This window comes from Branchiostoma lanceolatum, chromosome 5 (assembly GCF_035083965.1).
Source record: "Branchiostoma lanceolatum isolate klBraLanc5 chromosome 5, klBraLanc5.hap2, whole genome shotgun sequence".
Lineage (NCBI taxonomy): Eukaryota > Metazoa > Chordata > Leptocardii > Amphioxiformes > Branchiostomatidae > Branchiostoma > Branchiostoma lanceolatum.
In genome coordinates, this window is record NC_089726.1 from 22,926,753 (window position 1) to 22,952,055 (window position 25,303).

Here is a 25,303-nt window from a genome sequence, read left to right on the forward strand (position 1 = left end):
AAGTAGTTTACACTACATTACCTTTGTTGGCTTTTACATATTGTTGTGGCCTGTGGTAAGATTGTGAAGATCTTATTCATTCATTACTCTGAGCAAGGAGGTTTTATATAGAAGGAGAGCGGACGGGCAAAGTCTCTATTGTACTATGCGTGATAACGGGTGTGAAAAGTCAATGTCGCGTCAAGGTGCGAATTACCCAATATGCATACACCCCAGGCCGAACGCTTGGCGAATTTGCTTTGTTTTCAACTGTGGAACAACTTTGATATTTTTTTCAGTGACTTTTGATCAGGACTTTGAAACATTTGGGTTACAAGAATACAACGTGGAAAATGATCTCTCTAACGAGAATCAAAGCACTGCGGCAACCAACGCTGCCGCCGACAGCCGCGGTACATATGATTGCGAAGTCTGTGAGAATATATACAAAACTGCCGGATGGCTTGAAAAACACAAGTCGTAGAGAACAGTATTTTTTATTTTGTATATATGCCGACTGAGGAGAAATTACAAACTTAGCTTGACTTGGCTCGCATTACCATGGAGCCCAGACTATAGCTAGTACCGGGTCGCTAGCGATTTCCTTGCGGCGGCCCAAGAACAGTCAGTCCGCCCGGTCTTAATCAACGCTCCGGCTAGAACTCCCCCGACGACGGCATCGGCGGGCTTGGAGCTTTCGGTTGCCGAAGGGATTGGGGGAAGGAACCGGCTAAAGGCCGATAATTTAGTCTGGATCCCAGGGTAGGCTCGCATACACCTTCTTCTGTAAACATGTCAATCGGGAGCCGAAATAAATCGGCCTAAAAGTCTCCTAAGGAAACACATAGCTGTCCAAAACATGACCGAAGAATCCATGGATACGAACCAAGGACCTCCATGCACGAACGGGCACGAAAATCATACAAAAAGTCACTGCCAGGTGCCGGAAAATCTACCCAGGTTCCGTTGACCAAAACTACAAATTTGGAACGAGGACCCCTTCAGCTACTCAGAAAAAACAAAAACTTACCGAAGAAAAACGATACAAATTTTTTGTGGCAACATGAAATATAGGTATGAATCTATATTTCTGACGCTAAAAAAACAGAGACTTGTCAACAAAAATGACCAAAAACTCGCCCTAGTTTGTCGCACGGCAAAAATTCAAGTATCCAGATGACCGCCATTTTGTCCTCGATCGAATGATGACGTCAGCCGAACCCTACCGGGTGTTCCAAATAAGGAAATCGTCGGAAACCCGAGGCATCTCGGCTGCCGGTCGGCTCAAGCTCGGCACGTGTGACGTCATGCCGAAGCTCCTTTGAATGAAAACCGCGATTCACGCATCGGTTCAAAGACGGCGCCGCGCCAGCTATACACAATGGGTCGCAGCGGGGTGAAACAAAAGGACCCAGCGGGGCGCTAGCTCGTCCGCTCTCCTTCTATATAAAACCTCCTTGCTCTGAGTGGGTAAAAGAGTAGCAACCCAGTGATGAACCAGTCAAAAACCAGCCGGACCCACTCCTCTGCTTGGAGAATAGACATTTTGGTGACACATAGCTTTTGACATTGGGACAAAGTAGCGCAGTAGTCACCCGACCAATCGAATGTGGACATTCCTCCAGAATTGGTACATTCCTCCAGGAAAGCGGACATTCCTCCACTTTCAAGCGTACATTTCTTAAGAAAGCGGACGGTCCTCCAGTTACAGGGCCGGAAATACAGTGAAAATGGGGCAAATTCAACTCGTTCAACCGGGTACATAACAACGTAAAAATGCTTAAAATTTTATACCAGTAGTTGAAGGAAGTCTTTATCTCATAATCTGTCCAAGTTTTACCTGTGATGGTAAGCGAGAAATTGCCGGTGGGGTTACGCGGGATTTCGCGCCGGGGGCCCCTCCGCCGGGCCGCCGCGCGTGAACTGCACACAACCCGATGACGCGTTGTACGCATTTCGCGACGTCACATGCACAACATCTAAAAAAACATAGCACCCAATTTGTAGCCAAGATTACCAGCTTCAAATGGATACAAAAACGAAATCTGTATGACATTCCAGTCGAAAAATATATGCATTCGAAGTCTTAAAATCGAATTTTCTAAGGATCGGCCCCCCTAATAAAATTTGTAGTTCCTATATTTCTGAAAAATTCAGATTACCTTTCTTTTGATACCAAACTCATATATATTCGAGCATGTGTGACCCGCGAAATGGAGCCCAAACATAGGACTACTTTCAGCCTACCAACCGACAAGACCGCCGCCTGACTCCGACCCGATCGACAATCCGTTGCCATCCGGCCGTGAAACGTCCAATTCGGCGAACGAAATGCCAGGTAAATAATATTAACAGTTTCTTGTAGAATTTTAAGCAGTTTTGGTGTGCTTAAATTCAATGATTTACCGCAAAAATAGTTGATAGAAAAGTTGTTTACCTTTTGGATACTTTGTTTGAAATCCTTTTTTTTGGTAGCGTTTCACCGTTTCATTTTTCGTTCAGTACCTTGAACCACGTACACATAATTTTGCAGGAGAACTAGCGTGAATACGGGATTAAATAACTATGGTTTGAAATATGTTTTGTTATGCCGTTTGTATTTTTTGTTGGCCCGCGTCATCCATGAATTTGGAGCGAGTGAGGGGGAGGGGGGCGGTACGTACGATTAGCAAACGTACTATTTAACTATTTTAAAAACAGTTGTAAATCGTAGCCACAGCTGCTGTTTTGTTCCTTTTTGTTATTTATCAATTTGCTTATTTTTTTGTTAAATGGTTTTCAACTAAATTCAAGCTAATTTATTTATTATTGTAATTCATTCATTTCATATAGATTTAATATTCATATCATACTAGTAAGTTAATAAGTCAAGTCAAAGCATTTATCATTTTGATCTATTCATTGATTGATTTTTTTTTTAATCACGGGAAACAACTGTAACTACCAGTGCTGTATATTATACATCATACAAAAATGTATAACTATAATTATAAACTATTTGGAATACTCTTGCTCCTTGCAGAAAACAGGAGGAAGGAAAAGAAAGGTCCTGACCACATCGGAGAAGAGTGTGAAGCCGCTGGAATTACACTGGAAGTGTTGTTAAGTGGCTGGAACAGCCCCGAACCAAGGAGAGACATCACTGAATTGATGGTGGCAGAAATAGAGGCATTTCATGTTAAGAACAAGCAGAAATATGGCACTAAAGACATCAGGCAGTGGCTTGAAAGGCTTCTTGGCCCGGAAGCCTTCGAAGGCGTGTCTGAGGACAGTGTTCGGGGATCCGTGATGCGCCTGTGGAAAAGAGCTAGTGATGCAAAGAAGAACAGAAAGAAGAAAGGCATGCAACAACAACTTGACGGCATGCGAACCAATCTGTACCGGCCGACTTAATCCCAATTGCAACCAGAGCATGTACAGCCACAGCCCTCAACATCCAGAATATCGGTGATGTTGGAATCAACAAGACAACAAAAACAGAGCCTCCAAGGGCAAGTCAAGGAAAAGGAGAAGGAAATGAAACAACTGGTGGTTGATAAGTTTGCACATGAGACAGAGGTACAGAAAATGAAAAAAAAAAGAGAAGAGGAAGACAATCAGCAGAAGCGCCTGTTGCTTGACAGAGAAGAAAAAAGTAAAACAGAAAGAGTTGCAAGTCATCGTGAAAAACTGGAAGGAGAAGGTGAAGAGGCGAGATCAGACAGAAGAAATGTAAAGAAGAAGTTGAAGTCCTCACAGAGAAGTGTGCTGATCTACAGAAAACATGCGATACATTGCAAAATGATGTAAAGAAGCTGAGAAAGCAAAGAGAGTGCCATAGGGTCAAACTTAGATACTACAAAAAGAACAAGGCAACAATCCAAGAAGAACTGACACAACTGAAAACGAACAACAAAACTATGAAGAAGGAAATGACAAAACTCAATACACAAGTTGACAACATAGTGATGCAGCTAGAAGATAAAGAACACACTATTTCCCTCCGTACTTGGCCACATTTAAACAGTCCTTTTAATGACAATGTCAGAGAGTGCTACATGAAACTGATGACTGACTTGAATGTAGCTTCTTGCAATGCGTCCAAGATTGTACACTCTGTTCTCAAAACAATTGGCGGATTCGCCATTGAACTAGAGCAGCTTCCTGGTAAGACATTTTGTCAGCTGGTAAGAGAGGAAGCCAATCTTGCGTCCACACTGCATGCAGCATACACGGTTGCAAAGGCAACTAATGTAAGTCTGCAGAGTGATGGCACTAGCAGAGATGGAAAAAAGGTGGTTGGTTTTCAGGCGAACACAAGCAAACAGAAGACCTTCACACTTGGAGTGCCACAGGTGCCTACTGGAGAGTCATCAGAACAATTGGACGCATTCAAATTCATTATCAACAAATTGGCCAGCCTCACCAGCGCGCCAGAAAACACCCACCAAAAATCGAAAGAGCTTGTTGCCAAGTTTAAGAACACCATGGCCGATGGTGCGGCCAGTCAGAAAATGTTCAACCGGCTGGTTCAGGCCTACAGAGAGGAAGTCTTGCCTGATGTTGTACAAAACTGGAGTGAGTTAGATGAAGCAACAAAGCAGCAGATGACCTCTATGAATCACCTCTATTGCAATCTCCATGCCCTGATAGGCTTCGCTACGTATGCAGATGAGGCTTTAAACAAGCTGGAATGCTGGAAGGGATCACCACTGGGTGTGGAGACCTTGAAAGAGTTCCAGGACAAAGATGGCACCTACAGCTGGGCACACTCTGACTCTGCAACTCAGAGGCTCATACGTACAGCGTATGAGTCCGTCTGCCCCGGTGGGAACCAGCAGGCTGAAGGAGGCAGGCTTAAGGATTTCGAGCTGTTCCTGAATGTCAAATATGGACTACAGCGGGACACTCGGATGCATGTCTTCCGTGCCAACCGCTTTAATGTCCTCTTCGAGTGTGCCGCAGGTGTTTATTACCACAGCAGTCACCTACAGACCATGTTCAGGGAGGGTTCCGTTAAAGCAGGCAACAAGTTGCTGCGTGCGGTGATGGCAGATGTCAATAGCAAACCACTGCTGGCAGGTTGCAGGGCATTGGGCATCATCTACGTAAACATCACTGAACCCTACTGGAGATTGGTGGACAGACAGGATGTTCACATCCTCGATCTCACCAAGTCACTCCAAGAAGTGATGTCCCTGTTCCAGAAGTGGTCCACACCCCTCCTTCAGTCTGACTTGCCACCAATCTTTTCCACACCTACAGGCCTACTCACACCAGTAAAAGATGAACTCTACACAGCTCTGTATGAAGAAACAAGTGATGAGATGACGCAGCTCACAAAACAGGCACTTGAGGTTACCATAGCAAACGTGGTAATCCATAGGAGGTTCAAAGACCAAGCTGCCTTTGACACCAGTGACCCAACTCTGAGGGCAGAGACGGCCGATATGAACAAATCCAACATGAGAGGGGAAAATGACTTCGGGTACTGGGCGTACCTGCAGAGTGCCTTGAGCCAACCATGGGCGGGATGGCTGCGGAGGGACAGCTGATGTTTAAGCTCAATAACACCGCTGCTTGGCTAGAAGCACTTGCCACGGAAGACCCAGCAAAATACAAGGCAGTCATGTTGCAGGCCAGAAGAGACAGAGCTAAGTGGCACCAAACGTATGAAGACAGGAAGAAAGAACTGCGAGAGAAGGAAGAGACAAAGATGAGACAAAAAGCAGAGGAACATGCAGCCAACCTTAGAAAGAAGCAGCTCCAGATGGAAACACAAAGGAAGATGCTACAGAAGCATGGTGGCCCTGTTTCCTGTGAAAGCAGCTGCAGGGACTTCATTGAGCAGCTATCAGTATCACCCCTTTCAGATAGGAAACAGAAAGACATCCTGAGAACACACATCATGTATATAAAGGCAACAAACCCGGAGATGGCAAAATCAAACAAGCTGTTTGTGTTGTCATCCAAAGGTGACCCACATCCTTTCACACAACTCGCAGCCAACCTTCAAGCTATTGTCACCTCCCCAGCTTTCACCCCTGACACAAATACAGGACAAACCTCAGAACACACTGTTGGATCTTCTGCATCTTCATTCAGCAAAGAAGATGCAGAAGATGAGATTTCTCGAATGAAAGCTCAGTTCCTTTCCAAAGCCATCAATGATACTGTACATGAAAGGGAAACTGAGAGTGAAGCAGAGAAGAGAAATGACAAGGAAAGTGAGGGTCAGAATGAAGAAAGCAACGGTGATGGAGTAGAGAGAGAGGAAGAGTAAAGCGACAGTGATGGAGAAGAGAGTGAGTAAGAGGAAAGCGACAGTGATGGAGAAGAGAGGGAGGGAGAAGAAAGCGACAGTGATGGAGAAGAGAGTGAGGGAGAGGAAAGTGACAGTGATGGAGAAGAGAATGACAATGCAGAGAGAGACATAGCAGTGGGCAGTATTGTCGTAGTTGCCTACGAAGATGACTGGGCTTTGGGTGAAGTCAGAGAACTGGAGAACTCTGAGAGGTTTTCTGTTAACTTTATGGAACGTACAAGAAAGAAAGAAGGCGTTCACATTTTCTTTTGGCCGTACCAACCTGTACTTTATGTAGTAGACAGGAAGTTTGTGCTGACCACCCTGAGTAGGGATAAGCTGGAGCCACATATGTGTAGTACCTCCAGGAAGCCGCTTACAGTAATAAAGGGATGGGAAGATTTGGAGAAGCAATACACCATGAACTGTAACAAATACTTCGCCCGCAGACAGCCTCGGGCAACAAAGTCCAAGGCAATAAAGTCCCGAGCAAGGACATCGTCCTGAAATGCTAATGTCACCTGGAAAAGAAAAAGAACTTGAGTGAGAACATGTTTGGAAATTGTACTGTTTGTTAAACTTACTTTGGTAAGAGTGTTGTACAAAATTAAAAGAAAAGATAGCTTATTACGAAGTATTCAGCATATTCTGAGAGCTATTGTGTTTTTCAAGGGTGATAGATCATACTGTTTCGCATGATTCATAAGGTCACACATATTCAATACAAAAATACTGTATCATGTCACAAATCTCATATTTCTTGATGAGATACATCAATGTCAGGGCTCGAAATAGTGGGTGCATGTGCACCCAGTGCACCCAGAATTGGAGCTGTGCACCTAAATTTTGACTGTGGGTGCACTGGTGCACCTATATATTTTTGTAGCCTATAGGGTTAAGGTACTATTGTACACCAGTATACAGAATATTCTTGAAATGTAAGTATAAAAAACAGCATGTACTTTATTTAATGTATTATTTGTTTGAAATTTTGAGGTTAGCTACTAGTATAGAATTACAGATTGAAGTTCTTAAGAAAGGCAGCAGCGTTAAACTTTGTAATTATGTTCTGAAGAATATTCAACTTTATTTTATCTGGTGCACCCAAAATTCTTTCTGTGCACCCAATTTTTTTAGTTGGGTGCACCAGTGCACCTATTCCCAAAGATGAATTTCGAGCCCTGAATGTGAATAGCATATTTGGACTCAGCATGTGCCAAAACCCCTTAGTCAAAGGAGATTTGTCACAGAAGTAATGAAATGTTGTATAATTTGTAATTACGCATATTTAATGAGGGAACTTTGAAATTATTGCACCTCAAACCACGCCAAGTGTCATAAAATCATATTTCCTGATAAGATAAATACATTTTGATATCATATTTGGATTCAGCATGCTTGAAAACCTCCAGGGTACAAAGTTTGTTAGAATTGATGAAAGCAGCCAAAAAATAGTTATTACGCATATTTGATGAGGGAACTTAAAAAAATACCCAGAAGATCAGTTTGGCGTACATGCGTTTTCGGTCAATTTTTTCCATCTTTCCAGATTATGTAACTCAGGAAATAAAGACACTACAAGGCTGAATTTTCTACATGTTATACTAAGCCAAGAATAAAGTGTTAGGAAGATTAATTGGTGATTGTGTAATGTTCTGTTCTTTAGATATTTAAGTATGAAAATCGTTGAAAATTACATATTTCCGGACCCAGTAAAATCGAAAGGTGAAAATTAGAACTTAAATTGTCAATTTCTCCCCCATACAACATCCGATTTACTTCAAACAAAAAACATTTTGTTTCTTTCACTCAGCTCTTTCTGACAAACTTAAGTGTGAGAGGATTACAACAACTTTAATTTTTTGTCCAATACCCCTAGTAAGTGGCCATCTCACTGCATCGGATGTTGTGATTTAGCTGAACCAAGGAGGTTAAAATAGGAAGGAGAGAGTTTGAAATTACTGCCTTTTGTCCTCAGTGGGCCGCAAGCGTCAAAACTGTAATTGACATAAACTTGTCAATTGCCCTGATTTCAATGGGCCAGCGCGGCACGCCAGCGATCTGTTCCATTGTTTAGTTGCAAATTGGAGCGCCCCGGGGATTAGGAGTTTTAGTGGAGGGACAGCCGTAAGTTCGATTTTAGCTATTTTGAGGAATTAATCTTTTAAGAGAGGATCGGGAAAAAGTAGTTAGCGGAGAAGACGATCGGAGAAAATTCAAGCGCTGCAACTGATGTTACAGCCTGTGGCCATTTTTATTTCAACAGCCTTGAAACAAGGTTAATCTTTGTTACAACATCCACCCTACAAGCTACATGGTCAAACAAAGCGCTGAACTAATACGTCTGCTACATTCTGTATGTAATATGTCAGTCTTTTTGTACAAATTTTGTGTCAAAAATCCTAGTATAAGGGCATATATCTCGTTTCTTTTCGGCAGCTGTGAGAACAAAATTCGATACATTCTACCATGATTCTACCGATTCTACACACATATTCAGTACCTCATTGATCCTCCTTCGCCAGTAGAGAGGCACAAAACACAGTTGAAGCTGAAAATTGTAGGCCCATTGCCGAAAAAATGGCCCTGATGCCGATTGTGAAAGTTTGGAAAATTGAAATTTCACATCGTCATCCATCTAAAACATATATCGGCATATCCAGAACAAATCACATAATTTCTACAAAACGACAACATTTGAGGGTATGTTTCTGTTCTAAAATGTTCGCTTCAACCTTGCAACACACAAAAAATGCTGTAACTCGTCCATTTTTCGTCGCACAACATAGTTTCACGTATCAAAACATTCCCCAGTTACTGGCTGCCATTGCTGGCTACTGCGCAGCTCTAATACGCACCCAAAATAAGGCAATCCTCGGAAACTGCAGGCATGTCCGCCTCAGCTCGGCGGCACTCGGCGATTTTCGCCAGCTGTGACGTCATTTTAGGCTCATTTGCATCGGAACTGGCGGGAAAATTAGCGGCCCAGAGCGACACTAAAGCGGCGCCGCCGGGGCTGCCGGACAGTGCGACTCAGCGGGATTTATTGGGGCAGAACAAAAGGCCGCGGTGGGTGTTAATAGGCGAACTCTCTCCTTCCTATTTTAACCTCCTTCGCTGAACTAGGAAACGATTTGTCGGGTTAACCCCCGATTCCACAGGCTGGTGGGGGTGTCCGCGAAATGTTCCCTTTCCCAGAGATATGTACCAATTCTGAAGGAAATGTACGCTTGAAAGTGGATGAATGTCCGCTTTCCGAGAGGAATGTACCAATTCTGGAGGAATGTCCACATTCGATTGGTCAGGGTGAGTAGTAGGCCCCCAAATAATTGAACTGCAAGGATGTTTTTATCAAAATATTCCATAGAAAATATAGTGTACACAAGAAAGGACATAATTTGCATGAATAACGAGAAAGTTATATAATTCCATTGTTTTCCATGCTGGACTTCAAAAGATGCAGCACTTGTAATTTATGGCACCTGGGACGTTAACAGATACCAAACATGCAAATAAGGAACTGATTTGCATGATTAATAAAAAAAATGGCAAAACCTCTTTTTGATGACTTACGGAAATTCTATACTTAGGCCTAGGAAAAAAAATGTTTCTGGTTACCCGACCGACCCTATCGAAAAACCCCGACCCTAGCCTTGTTTTTGGGAATCGGTTGCTGGGAAGAATAATTTCTGAACTTGAACAGCATGCGAAATACCCGCTTGCGCAGTTGTGCAGCGCAACAATGTTTTGATTTTGCTGGCCCAGCCTTCTGTTTTCATGAGTTTTTTTTTCTAAATTTTTTTTTTTTTGAACATAAAAATCCGTTAAACCAAGAAATTAAATTGGTGTGGCCTTAATATACCCAAAGTCTGCCTTCTTTAGAAGGCTACTTTGATAACGATAAGTTTGTGTCCTAGTATACATAGTATAACATACGAGTTTCGTAGCTAAGCTAGTTTCTGGTAGCTTTGTTGGAACTGTAGGAGCTGATTTTGTTTCAAACTTTGAATGGGAATAATTCAAGAAGGGGCTGATGGTTTGTCATGATATTTTGTATGTAGATAGCTTGAGTGATTATTGACAAGATTGTATGCTAATTGTGCAAATCTGGAGCTAATTTGCATAATTAATTAGGAAAGTTTTTACATCCCCTGCATACCATTACAGGACTCCATTAACAGGTGAAATATGTAAATGAGAAAGAGGGGAATATCAATAGATATCAATTATGCAAATTAATACCTAATCTGCATAATTAATTTAATGGTAACATACTATAACTCCAGAATGATAAATGATGGGGATTTAAGGTCTCGGACCGGAGTTTTTTTACGATTTCGTATGTATGACGACACCCTCAGGTCGACCGGCTACAATTCCTCCAAGAAAAGTAGGACGGAAAACGTAATCGTATCAGTGAAAAGCGGTTTTCTGTTGCTTTCCGATGTATTATCGGTATTGTCCTTTGTTTCTTTATTTTGGGTAGAAACCATTGTAAAATGTAAATTTTGGATCCGAAAATTATCAGTTTTTTTTACACTTCTTAGATCGAACCTGCTTGGAAGAAACGAGTTTTCCTGGGGTCACGGCATATATGCTGAGAAAGCTTAGTAGATGATGTCTCTGAAAAATAAATAAAATAAAAAAGTCATGTGATAACTTTTTTGCAATCTCCGATGACGCAAATTCGGTGAAAATGCATGAAAAACGATGCTATTTGGGTCATCAGGCGAAAAAACCGCATTACCGTTGGCGTGGACTAATACAAAAAAGTATTTGATTGGGAACCAACTTCACCGCGCTCAAAAATACTATGACTTACAGGCTTTTCAGGAGATACAAAAAATCTATGCACAGCTAAAGCGATCACCAAGCAATAGGGGGCAGAAATCAGAATGACGACCACGCACTTCCTGCAGTTTACCGGGTCATGACCCTATCCCTGGTCAGATTTGAACTCCGACCCGGAACCTTCAGTTTTGCACCATTTGGTAGTAGTAGTAGATGAAGACATAATCAGACATTATGCAAATGACGGCCTCATCTGCATTATTTATGAGGAAATATTACAACAACAGCATGCAAGTTAAGATACTGATCCCTAAATGTGCATGTCCGTCCCTGACAGGTATGTACTGGGGCATGATGCCATGCGCCGGATGGGTCAGTCCAACATACTGATCTCAGGCATGCGTGGGCTAGGAGTGGAGATAGCCAAGAATGTGGTGTTGGGGGGAGTCAAGTCTGTCACCATTCATGATGAGGGAGAGGCAACTAAAGTGGACCTTGCATCACAGGTGAGATGATTCTGTATCAGGACAAGGCTGCACCAAATGATGAGGATAGTGTCTCCAGCACATTGATTTTAGGATATCTTGTTGTCAGAAAGAAACTAGATGTATGAGTTGTTTTAACATGTACCCAATTCTTTATTTTTATCATAGACAACAAAAAAGGATTACACTGATAATTTGTGACTTATGATTGAATGCTAATTCAACTTAGAAGCAGTTGAAATGTTCAGTTTACTGTAAGTCCTATGGCAAAATAGACCGATCCCATAGCTATGCCCCCTGTTCTATTTCAAACACCTCCGTCAAAAACAGGGTTCCCATTGTATTGACTGCATGCATAACAGCTGCATGATATTTAGTAAGTAAGAATTAAGATGTCTTCTACGGGGGCTTCAGTTTCACACACCAGCAACGGAAGAGGCGAAACTCTGAATAGGATATGGGAGATTCTTTTTACACAACCAGGTATTGATCTCACCTGCTAACGTTTCGATGTCTATCAGACACCTTCTTCAGAGCTTCTGACTGGAGTACTGCTTCTCACCGCTATAAGTAGCCGATGTAGGTGGCGCTTTTGCGGTGAGAACACTGTCCCAAATATGGCTAAGTTTGTATCCCCCCTCGTCTCGGTTCATCACCGGAGGCGGTCTGGATAAGGAAGACAACACCGGTGATGAACTTTCATTGTGAAGGTTTTGATAATGCAATTATCCTCAGCAAGACGATATAACAAAATAAATTTACCACATTTAACCTACATAACAGTGGTGTTGTTTACTGAACCCCTATGGCCTTTTGTTTTCATGCAGCGACGCCATTTTGGAAACTTGTGAAAATTTTATTCAGATTCTTTATTTGCCTGCGGAAAATGAAAATTAGGTCTGCAAACCTACATTTTCAAGAACTTAACACATCAGATACATGAACAGATCTTCTGTTTCTAAAAGCTGCGACTGTGATTTCGTCTAGTCCGACTGCTCAAAAAGAGCGATGTGCCATGGAACTGAGACCAGTAAACCCCAATACATCCCTTTAATAGTTCAAAAGACAAATTGTAGTTTCTGAAAATTCTATAAAGAAATTGCTTGGCAGAAGAGATAGAAAATTTCAACATGGTTAGGTCTCATTTAATAATCACTTCTTACAAAAGAGGAAATGGACATGTTTATCTGTATAGCTGGTATAACCCCTTCAGCGTAACACACCAGCTCCACAGGCACAGGGCGTGGTATAGGGGTGGATACCGGTTCGGCTCGATCAGGTTCGAGTCCAGGTTCAGGTCCAGAGGTTTAGGTTCAGGTCCGGACCTGAACCTAAACCTGAAGTTGATATCTTAGTAATACTCGGTAATATCAAACCAATATGTATTTGAATGTTGCACTTACTTTCAATTCCTTTCTGTCAGTAACTAACAAGCAGACTTACAACACTTTTTATTTCATCAAAACATAATTAATTGCCTTAAAAAAATATCCAGAGTTCGAAATAAATTTAATAAAACTAATGAAGAAAACCACCTTGAGAAAACAGATCTTGATAGTTAACTCCTAGCAGCTCCCTCTAGTGAGCAGACTGATAATTGCACTCTTGCGACTTGAAGGTACCACTTACTAGAAAAGCAAGATGGCCGCCGCTGCTGGCGCTAGAGGATTTCTCGGTTCAATCAAGGAGGTTAATGCGTCCCAAACTCGTAAAAATGGACTAAATACACTTGTACAAGAAAGAAAAGATGTTGTTTGCCCCATATTTAATTTGTTTGAGTGCTGATTCTTACGTTTGGAGTGAAAATTTACGCGAGTTTATGGGCACTAATACTCGGCACCAACCTCGTGGCTGTGTGGTAACTTTTAATGTTGTTTTTTTCGTAGCACATTTCAGTATCGACCTAAAACTGAACCAACAGTTATAGAAAGAGGTGAATATGGACTTATTTCAGGCTAATTTAGTTTGATTCAAGGCTATTTTTCCCCTTCTGTGGCCAGAACTGAGGAGATGTCTAAATATTCTACTTTGTTCCGACTTCTGGGTCCAAAAAACCGGTTCACGACTTTCGGTTTTTTTGACCCGGTTCTTGCATGTTTTTCCGGTCCAAACCGGTCCAGCCGAACCGGTATCCACCCCTAGCGTGGTAGCAGCTGGTTATTCTGTATCTCTACTGTATCTGCACTGTATCTATGTGTGGAGACCATCTTTCATTTCCTCCAGAATTCATGATTACCTCCCCTCAACTTGTAGTTTTTCCTGACGGAAAATGATATCGGTAAGAACCGTGCCGAGGCAACTCAACAGCATCTGGCAGAACTGAATAACTACGTACCTGTGCAGTCTTACTCTGGTAAACTGTCCGAAGACTACTTAAGTAACTTTCAGGTAAGCACAGATGTGTTTGTGTTAACAACTTTAGGAGTAAAGCTGTTTTGTACTGTTTTTTTAATGTTATGTATGAGGGAACTTGTCATAGAAATTGTATTTCAAAGTTGCAATTTGTAGCACAATGCACTGAAAAACTTAATATATAGTTTACAAGTTACGACTTGCTAATGTGTAATAAAGTGGTCAAATTTAGAGGGACTTTTTGATGGTAAGGACTTATTTGAAAGCCTAGACCAAGCAAGTGACAACAATTTTGTCTGATGTGTTTATATGTCTAGAGGGTCTGTGAAGGTTTGGTCTGTACAGTACTGTGGATGTATGTGGCAGCCATCTACATGTATAGCTTTATTTTGACTGAATTATATAAGTTGACCTGCTTTGTTGTTGTAGGTGATTGTCCTGACGGAGTCTAGATTGGAAGAACAGCTGAAGCTGGGAGAATTTTGCCATGCCAAAGGCATCAAATTGATTGTGGCCTCTACAAAAGGCCTGTTTGGGTAAGTCTATTTTCTTTCAGATTGTTAACCTTACACAGAAGGACGGAAAGAAAAAAAATAGTTTAAAACTAAAAGTTTCTTGGTAAGGCCACCCCAATTTTTTTTGTTGCTTCTCCGAATCGCCTCTCCTGTTTTTCTCATGTTGAAAAAAAAAAGAAAATTGGATCACTATTCCCATTCACAAATTTTTACTCACGATTTTACTATTTGTTCAGTTGTAAATCAGCCACCAAAATAGATTATATATGCCTGCACCAGCGTTCCCGCCAGCCCATGTTCATGAGTGCGTCCACCAAAATGAAATGTTGGCTGGGGGAGGACAGTCGCAATTTAGGGGGTCGGGGGGGATTCTCGCCCGGGAAGTTTTGGATCTTCAAGCCTCCAGAAACGCAATCTCCCGTATTTTGATAGGCAAATCATGCGGTTGAGAGTGGTTGTCGGTGGTCAGTTTTTACCGCCGCCATTGGTATTATCGGTAACTGTTAGCGGTGCTAATAAGAACTACTGTACCCACAAATCTTCAAAACTCAGGAAATCAGTAGATTATGTTGTTACACGTTGTAGTTGACTTCTCACACATTGCTTTACCTCTATATTCGTGTTTTGAGGTACATTGATACAGACCAAGTTTGAGAATGAACATGAAAAATACTAATTACTATTGAAGTTTTTCACTCTTTGATAAAACCGGCTATCAGTTTTCATTTCATGTTCAGTCGTTTGTTCTCGACCGGAGAGTTCGTTTTCATATCACTATCACCGGGAGTTCTCGTGAACGTTACTGACAGGGAAAGGTAAGTAAACATGAACTTACAAGTAATTTTCGCAAGCAGACCGTAGTTTAATAACAAACATAACGTTACCACGTATACGAATCTAGTTGATTATCGGACGAGAAGTATAGAATCCATTTGTGGGTCAAAGAAGCATATTCGGTAAATTACCGTCACAAAAGTCCACATGACATCAAGGCCGGTTCAATGTAGGGTCAATCCTAGAAAATCAATGATCATCCGGCGGCAAAATCGTAACTGCAAGGCAAAACAGTACTTCAGGGTCCTACAGGCTGCAGCCATGGAAAAGAAAGTTGTGTCTCTACAGAAAAGCCGCCCGTGCTTTGGCTCCCATTGACGAGTCTCCGGGCTTTCTTCACCCTGTATAAGTACTATTTCTTTTCCTACATGTACGTAAAACTGTTCTCACACTCGTGCAGTCGTTCTGCGAGCCAAAGATCAGGTCTTTGCGTCAATTTTCCAAGAGCAAATTGAACTAAATCGTGACACGACTTTTGACAAGATGGCTGCAGCCGGTCTGCACCGCATCCAAACATAAGAGAGGGAGATCACGATCACAATTTCAGTTGATAGACGCTATGATATTTCTCCATATAAAATCGAAGAATAACAAGAAGCTGGGTGTGATTTTAGTGAATCAAAATGGTTTCTGGGACATAGATAAACTTTTTATGTATCGATGTGTTTGCTTTGTGCTTTGTTACGTTGTGATGCTGTCATCCTTCAGGCGTTTCAAGGCGCAAACCTTTGGCTGAGTTCTTCACAGCTCAAGATTTAAACCGTTTGTAAAATCCTTAGAGCCGTGAATATCCGTATAACTGTCATTAAGAAAAGTACAATGAGGGCAACAACACGATATTTAGAGGCGCTCCTTGTTCGAGTGAATCTTCTATTCCCCGTGGCCGTAGGACCGTCGCCACTTTTGAAGATAACGGGGGCGTGTAGCATTGGGGCCAGGGCCGCCTGGCAATTTCATTGGTACTGGGCGTGAGTTTGATGTTTTTGAGGCGTGCAGCGCTCTTCCCCTGGCCATGGACTGCTAACAATGCGTAACAGAGAACCCTGGTAGTACATTTGTACATCGTAGGCTTCTTTCTTACTAAAAGAGCGGTTGTTCTAAGATTCTAGTTCCACTGGAGACAGAAATTAGCCTCCCTTCGAAATTTTTTTGGAGGCACTCATCCCAGCTGAGTGCGTCTTTTCCAAAAAAAGTACATCCAAAGACGCACTGAGGTATGCCTGGCGGGAACTCTGGCCTGCACATACCGGTACCTAAAAAGTGTGGTCATATTTTATCATAAGTTTTAATTTTTCATTTATTAAAACTATTTCTCAATATCAATCCAACCGTTACATAGCTAAAGGTAATTTTGTTACTGAAATTATAGCACTAGATCAAAGAAAGGTGTTAATTGCATAAAAAGAGCAATACAAAGCTGAAACTTGAATAATCCTCTTATTATGTATCGCCCATACTACACAATGTAGGTATGGCGATACATATTGTCTTTGGTCATGTTTCTTTCTTCTCCTGTCAAATCTTTAAAGCGATTCATCTCGGTCATCCCTGGGCCAAATGGGCTGAAATTTGGTATACAGGTAGAGTTAGCACACACCCCTAGGCATTTGTTTCATTTTTTTGGGTAAATGCCTTCAAAATGATTTTATTGAGGATTTTTTACCAAAAGTAAAAAGTAAAGAATTACTAGTACCCCTAGTTCTAGGCTGAGACATTAACATCTTAAAAGCGTCATGGTTAACCACCCGGAGTCTCTGCATTGCACCGGCACTGGTTGGTCCACAGTTGTGCGCAGTACATGGCAGAACACTGCGAAATAAAAAGGATGCGCTTCACCTCTGCTGAGCATAAGTAGAATTTACGTGAGAGAATTTGTTTTAGCGTAGAGCTGTCTAGTAATTTTTCGAATTGAATCGTCATCGGAAAGGTTGGGGGTAATTTGAAAACCCAAATATGTGGCCGAGGGAACGTAGGCCAGAAGGGTACCATATAACTCCACCAAGGGTGGCGCACCATTCAAATGTAAGGGGGGGCATGGAAAATACATACAAAATTATTGGTTTTCTTATCACAAAGTAGGACATCATTGTCGGCACCAAAGGCCTCACATATATTAATTAACTTTTGTAAGACCTTCGCTGAAGGACAGATTAGGCATATGTCATCTGCATACATTAAGTGATTGACGGAAACCTTGCCAATATGACAACCCACTTTGGCATTGTTTAACTGGACGCTGAGATTGGACATATATATATTGAATAGGATGGGAGACAATAAGCTCCCCTGAGGGACACCGTTGCTGGAGCTGAAGCTATCAGACACGGTAGTCCCCCAGCGCACTCTGAAGGACAACATATGAAACCAACACACAACACACAATGATTCGAACAAAATACAGAGGAAGTCCTCTGTTGAGCAGTTTGTTAAACAATGTATAGTAGTTAACATGATCGAATGCTTTAGAAGCATCAAGAAAACATACAAAGACTGGGGAGCCTCGACATTTAAAGTAGGAGATAACCTCTTTAAGGGCGAAGATGCACATATCGGTCCCGTGATGCTGTTTGAAGCCAAACTGGTTCGCCGGAGTAATGATGAGTGTCAAATTCATAGATTTCAACCACATTCTGACGGCTTAGGTTTTCCCTGATATTGCTAGGTTGACACTGCAAAGAGAGTTTACATATTTTTGTTGTTCTTATTCCAGACAAATCTTTTGTGACTTTGGTGAAGACTTCTTGGTGTCAGATCCAACAGGAGAGGAGCCAGTGTCCTGTATGATCTCTGCTATCTCCAAGGTTAGCATCAGTATAGCTGTCTAACATATATTTACTGACAATGGATTTCTGCTTTTTTGATGCCGGTAATTGGAGTATAATTTAGACTGGATAGATCAGATTATGCAAAATTCTTCACTATGTCGTATATGTGGTGAACAATTAAGGGTTAATGACCCGCCCCAAGGTGTATATGGTGTCATAACGCCTGGTCATGTGCTATAACCACAGAATAAAAACACCTCGTTCTCTTCGCTCACTTGGTGGTTATAGCACATGACCAGGCTTTTTGACACCATATACACCGGGGAACAGGCGGGTCATTAACGTTATTATCACATAGCCTATCCAAACTGATCATGACCCATATAAGAGACAAATTTCTGTATAATACATAGATTCTTTATTTAATACTATTCATGTAAAATCAATCCATTGTACATATGATCTTCATATAATCCAATGTAAACAAGTGATGACTTGTCTTCGAGCCCACACGGTTATAAATTGATGGGTTGTTAGACGCCTAGGTGTGGTAAGAATCCTGCATCTTTACCTCCCCTTTGCCGCAAGTTGTAGTTTCTCCGGATAATTATTGCTCAAGCCGGAAAGAAATCCCACAGAAGCGTATACATATCGAGCCGAGATCATTGTAGGTACAAACATGTAAGAATTTTGGCGATTTTGACCGTAATTCTTTCGATGCCAACACATCAGTTTGGGGAAGTTACGTGTTCGTGACTTGGGCCATGGGGAGGGGGGCGTTTGTTTTGAACAAGACGACATCACTTTGCTGGCAATATTTTAATTTTCGCCAGGTAAAACCCTGCAGAAACGTGAACATACCGGCCTGGGGTCCTCTTGGGTAGAAACGCAGGAGGTTTCATGGGCGATTTCTTTGTCTGCCAAGATTTGCTACTTCGGGAAATACAATGTGACGAGTGGAGAGGAGACTCTGTGTGCCCGCTGCTTCTTGTTGGTCACACTCGTCAGCTTCCTTGCCCCTCAGCTGCTGAAGCATGTTCCTGGGCGTCTTCTCCAACTTCCCATGACCCGAAAACTGACTCTAAGTCGGCGTCTGACAGTTCCTCAACGAAAAACTGTGGTACTCTTATGGCGGACGTTCGAACGCGTTCTGCGAACAGATCGTCTGATCTGGGCCGGTTCCACTTTGACGGTGGGGGTGTGAAAATTATTGTTTTTAGTCCCTCCGTTTGAATTTTACTTGAATGGAATTTTTTTCTCCTTTTTTTCATGTTTTCTGTATGTATTCTACGGACATTTTTGGGAATTTTAAAGCAATAAAGATATTTTGAATAAGGTTAAGAAAAAGATTCATCAAAAAGATACCCCCATCTACAAAATGCAACGGTTTTGTTAAGGCGTGACGTCAATAAGTGGTGTGTTATGGCGTGATAACAGACCACTTATTGTGGGCAATGGAGGCTTCTGATTGGTCGACGCCATCTGGCCATGTGATAATTTAGGTTCAAGCTAGGTTTCCTACGTCACTGTCAATGAGTCATTCTGGAAATAGGAACACTAGTAAAATATATGTAGTGCCTTGAAACATGTTTATGGTCTCCAGACAGTGTTTACAACATATTTTGAAGTTACTTTGATACTTCTGTATCTTTAATTTAAAAAAGATATTATGTTAAGTTTTATGGTGGTTTATATTTTGAATTAACTTACAAATTGGAGTATGAAATCGTTCAGAATGTCATGGCACTTCTGTGATTTTCAATTCCAGTGCTGGATTGGCATGAATGCCCACAGTTATTTTCTCACAGTAAACAAATTTTTGTAAGACATACTTAATATCAGGGCTGTCTCCAGCTTTTCATTGTTTGGGAGCTGATTTTTCATTCATTGTTGAATCTGTCATTTTAAGCTCAAAAAATACATTTTCATCAGTTTTATCACATGAAATTGATATTTTTGGGACGGAAAGGGTTTAATCTTTTACGGTCCTGGGACGGAAGGTCGGGTCCTGGAGACAGCCCTGCTTGAAGTGTTCTAAACCAAAAATGAAAGGCCACTCGAAAAGTTCTTTAAGTACCCTACAATGTATGTCTTTGGTTCTTCAGTATTGAGCACATTGACAATTGGAGCTTGCCCATCATGTGTTTCGTACATGTTTGTACAGGAGGAGGAAGGCATTGTGACTACCTTGGAGGAATCTCGACACGGACTGGAGACTGGAGATTTTGTGACCTTTCAGGAAATCCAGGTATGTATAAAACCACTGTTTGAGACGTAGATTACCGTATTTCTTTGAAATTTCAACCTTCAAGATGAGGCTTCAGGTCAAAGCCAAAGTCGGGGTGCGCATTTTATTTAGGTTTTCTCTGGAGAAAAGTCGCGACGTAAGCCAGGAAGTCACCGATTATTACCTCAGCAGGCTAGCCCCTTCACTTTGCCGACAAGCAACGATAATTTATGCATGTTCTGTTCTTATTCATGTTCTTATAATGTTTACAAGATAATGATGCTACATCATACGTATATTTTTGAAAAGGTATTCTAGATAAAGAAATAATTGATTAAGAGATATTAAATATCAAATTATGAGACACCTAATAACGCTCGGTGTTTTCAACCGCACGACTATTTCAGTGTGTCCGGCCAGCCATAATTTCGTACCCCACGCCGCTTGTACTACGCCGCTTGCGACGTCAATAATTTCCTAACCACCCACACGACTGCAAATACGGGCACATCGTGCGTATCTGTGGATATTCACATGGATCAAAAACGTAATGGCTAGGATCTGAAGTGTTCCAGAGTTCGCTTCAGCAGGAGTTTTGTTTTTGTTTTGACGGATAAAACGCGAAAACCCACGCCGCTTTCGGCACACTTCCGGGTTCATTGATCGCCAAAACTACGCAAAAGCCACCATAAATCTGCAAATAAATGTATGCTTTCCCGAAAACATCTTTTGGTTTTGCATTTTCTTTACTATAATGTTGCTATGTAGTCGATAAAACCGCGTTTTTATTGCATTTTCAAGCGTAACATTTCAGACAAAGAAAAAGCCTGGATCGCGATTTTGCTGCCCCATGATGCACTGCTTCTACAAAATTCCCGCCTTCAGCTGCAGCAGCAACCAATCAGAGACGCGTAATGCGAACACGTGATGAGGATTACGTAACACGCGAAATGCATCTTGGGGCAGCAGAATTTAAACAATGGCGGCGGGCGATAGGCGAAATGAAATGATTTGTCAATGCAACGCTGTATTTTGGGGCATAAATGCCGAGAGACGAACTTTTATTTTATCTCAAAATACGTTTTACACGTTTGTCTTTGACTAGCCCGGTAGAAATCAAGCGGATCGTCGTCTGGTCCTTCAATATCAAGGAAGTTTGTCAGATATCCTGGCGCGAGGTTCTCAGCGTGATGTTTAAACTTCAAAACTTTTTACTCCGCTAGTAGAGGGTAAAGTGTTGCCCCCAAATAATGGTAATGTTTTCCAGAAAATTCCTTGAAAAATTAACGATAAAGAAAAACACCAGGACTTCATAGCGTGCCGAATACCAGGGCGTGGCCACATCTTGGAGACACGCGCCGATCGACCGGCGTCAGATCGGCGGTGCGCACTTTATTCAGGTTTTTCTGTCAACTATCTCAGCTGGCGTAATTGGGGTTGCGGTGAAGCCCAAGTCGGGGGTGCGCACTTTATTCAGGTTTTTCTGTCAACTATCTCAGCTGGCTAATTGGGGTTGCGGTGAATCCCAAATCGGGGGTGCGCACTTTATTTGGGGTGTGTCCTTTATTAGAAGAAATACGGTAGACAAAAAAGTCCAAAGGTTCAAAGTTCACTGACCAAAATCAACATATATACATACACGCGTAAAGGCGGGTAATTTGAAGCGCTGTGTTCGCGTCAGCTCGTATATTATACAGATTTTCAAAGCGAACTAATGTAGTTTGCGTGTTCATATATTTTTTTCTTAGTTTGATAATTATGTTTAGCCATACCTAGTATGGCTAAACATATTGTTTTTGGCGACGCCTCAGGGGCGAGCCAAATTTTTACTATATTGTGTGCAGATTGCAAGAATTCTAGGAATTGTACAGGAATGTGAAAGTCCATGGGACGATAACTCAAGAATGCCTGGATGTATTGTCTTCATATTTTGTAGGTGGGTAGGTCTGTAGGAGACCTTGTAATGATTGGATTTTGGGCCCCCTAGCGACTTTCTATGGTACTGCAGGGGAACTTTCACTTTTCAAATCTCGTCTTCTGAACATGCTATAGTCATGATTTTTAAGTAGTAGATAGCTCTTTGTTAGGAAAATATGTCCTGTAGATTTGGACCCCCTAGCGGCTTTTTTTGGAACTGCAGGAGCTGATTTTGACTCAAACTTTGAAAGAGAATAACGCAAGAAGGGGATGACGGATCATCATAATTTTTGGTGTGTAGATAGCTTAAGTGATGATTTACATAATCATATGCCAATTATGCAAATCAATATCTGATTTGCATAATTAATGAGGACAGTTTATAAATCAGCTGCATTCTATTATAGGACTCTCAAACACATGACATATGTAACTGAGAAAGAGATAAATATCGATAGATATCAATTATGCAAATTGATACTTAATTTGCATAATTAATGACAAATACTATAAATCCATAGTGGTAAATGATGGGGATTTCATTTTTGAACCATTTGGAAATTAAGTAAATGTGGCCACTATTAGACACAAATCTTGCATAGAGGGCCTCATTTACATAATTTATGAGGAAATGGTACGATATCTTTTTTTGTGAAAACAAGATTTTCATACATTGGACAACTTGTGTTATCTTGGTAGAGAAGGTGATCGACTGATATGATTTATGCAATTTATTATGCGAGGTCCTTATTTGCATGTGGGCTAAAAACGAAAACGTTAACAGAGACCACCGTCGCCATGGCAACATCTTTTTATGTTGAAAATCTTGTTACTCATGTTTCTTCTTCTTCTTCTTCTTCTTCTTCTCCTCCTGTCAAATCTTCAAATCGATTCATCTCTGTCATTTTTTGACCAAATGACCTGAAATTTGGTACAGAGGTAATGTAGGCAAAAACCAATGTGCGTTCTTTTCCTTTTTTTGATATTGACCTTGAAAGTGATTTTATTGAGGTTTTTAGGCTATTTTTAGCATATCTTGGCCTCCTGCGCCCTGGTATTTCAACCGAATGACCTGAAATTTGCTGTATATGTGGCTTGAACAAATATTTAAAGGACTACATTCCCATTTTTGGCATACATATATTCAAAACGATTTATTTTGGGCTTTCTTGACAATATTTGCCACTTCTGTCACTTTCAATACTACATATGACCTAAAGGTCATTGACCCCAAGTGCCTTGCACCTGGCCTTGCATGCCTGTGAGCCTTGCGACCACCTGATTGGTCAATTGAGTTAATCTAATTACATGGCGCAGGTGTAGGCTAGTATTCATGCCAAATATGGTATGGGAATTCCTAGGAGTGGCTTTGTTCACTCTTTTTTTTTAAAAGATACACATCTCCAGTTCCTATATGTATTAAACCAAAATAATGTGAAATTTGGCATGTACACAGGCCCTCATTCAAATGTTTGCCATACAGCCTTTCAAAACGATTTTTTAAACAAAGAATTTTTTGGTTTCGTTATTTTCAACCCAAAGTGTATACATTATTGTACTATTGAATCATGCATTCAAACAAAGGGGTGTCACATTTTTATATTTCACCCATTTTTGGTCATTTTCTTCTTCTCCTGTCAAATCTTCAAATACAGACGAAGCCACTTAATTGCACATCGGATAAACGCACCTTCCATTTAATTGCACCGAATCCCAATATCCAAAACCGGTTCCCATTCACTGCATTGTTAGTGACTCCGCATATCTGCACCGCGCATGGTCACCAATGCCGGATAACTGCACCAATTTTTTTTCAAAAATCCTCGACAAGTTAACTGAAAAGGTGCGCTAAAATCGGCAAACGAGGTACAACTGAGCCGATACCTGCCGATGTAAAGGCGCAATACCGCCAATATGTTTAAAACTGTTTTGAGTAACAAACGAAGGCGGTCTCCATTGACAGTTACGTTGATAGGAATCGTATGGGAGGTCCCGGGCTAGTCACCCGTAATCAGTAACCAAGTTTTGGTTTCAATTCCTAGTTTCATGGCGGTACATTATTTACGTAAATCGACAACTGCACTCTACGTAATGTAACACAGAAACTGTTATCCCATGAGTGGCATGACGATGTTTCAGAATGCCTCCCCTGTAACATTACGTGTGTTGTAATGCGGTAGATCGCATGGAAAAATGAAAGAATGCAAAATCAAAACAGGTTCGTAGTCATTTCTTTATTTTCAGTAAAGGGTCAATAAATAAAGTTAATAACTGAATAATTATGTTTAGCCATACCTAGTATGGCTCAACATATTGTTTTTGTTCATGTTCTTCTCCTTCTCCTGCCATATCTTCAAATGGAATCTACTCCGTCATTTTTGGGCCAAACGACCTGAAATTTGGCATGTAGGTAAAGATTGCAAATACCCCCAGACCCTTTTTTAATTGTTTTGAAACATTTTTATGGAGGTTTTTTGGGGCATTTTTAGACAATTTTTCTATTTTGGGCTCCTGTGCCCTGGTATTGCAAGCAAGTGACCTGAAATTCGGTACAAGGGTGCCTTGAACATGTCCCTACAGGACTTCAATCACATTTCTGATGTACATCACTTCAAAATGCTTCATTTTGGGGACTTTTGGGCCCATTTTCAGACCAAAAACAGGCCAAATGTGGTATCCCCGTTCCATGTTCTATTTGCTGCTGGCCAAGGAATCCATGTTCTATCTAAGGATCCCCGAGTTCCATTTGCTACTGGCCAAAGAACACTGTTCTATTTAGGTCATCTGAGGTCATATTGCAGGAACACACGCAAGCCTTTGCAGTAAGAAGCTCTTGGGGTCTCGCAGAACTTGTAGAGAGAATTTTTTGCACGGGTGATTTTGGAACAGTCAATTTATGCATCGGGAGGGAGATTGGCGAAGTATGATGCTCTCGCAAATGTTGCCTTTCTACATGCAGTTAATATTTCGATTTGCCCAAGTATTATTTTGGGACAGCCCACTTCTTGCATGGAGAGGAGTATGGCTAAACATGCTGTATTTGCTCAGGGGCAAATGACGGCCTTTCTAGTTTCGTCTGTTTTCTTTGTGCTAGCGTTTCTGACTAACAATACACCCCCTCGCCCGTGGTGGTGCTGTCCAGCTGGGCATTTCGC

General features: G+C 41.4%; 2 protein-coding genes across 3 annotated transcripts in view; both read left to right on the top strand.

Annotated features, from left to right (window-relative positions):
- The window catches only part of LOC136435753 (ubiquitin-like modifier-activating enzyme 1), an 81,187-nt gene that overhangs the window by 9,795 nt on the left and 46,089 nt on the right, over positions 1-25,303 (top strand). For both annotated transcript variants that reach the window (XM_066429449.1, XM_066429450.1), the window contains exons 4-8: positions 11,391-11,559; positions 13,792-13,926; positions 14,320-14,426; positions 17,950-18,040; positions 20,169-20,252. In XM_066429449.1, coding sequence (XP_066285546.1) covers positions 11,391-11,559; positions 13,792-13,926; positions 14,320-14,426; positions 17,950-18,040; positions 20,169-20,252 — 586 coding nt within the window. The remainder of the gene's footprint in view (positions 1-11,390; positions 11,560-13,791; positions 13,927-14,319; positions 14,427-17,949; positions 18,041-20,168; positions 20,253-25,303) is intronic.
- On the top strand, positions 6-7,898 carry LOC136435754 (uncharacterized). Its single transcript, XM_066429451.1, has 2 exons — positions 6-2,317; positions 3,002-7,898. Exon 2 carries the CDS (start codon positions 3,879-3,881, stop codon positions 5,511-5,513), a length of 1,635 nt encoding a protein of 544 aa, XP_066285548.1. The 5' UTR covers positions 6-2,317; positions 3,002-3,878; the 3' UTR covers positions 5,514-7,898.

Bases quoted from the DNA above. Each gene is read 5' to 3' on its own strand.
- LOC136435754 (XM_066429451.1), top strand. From the start codon at position 3,879: ATGAAGAAGGAAATGACAAAACTCAATACACAAGTTGACAACATAGTG.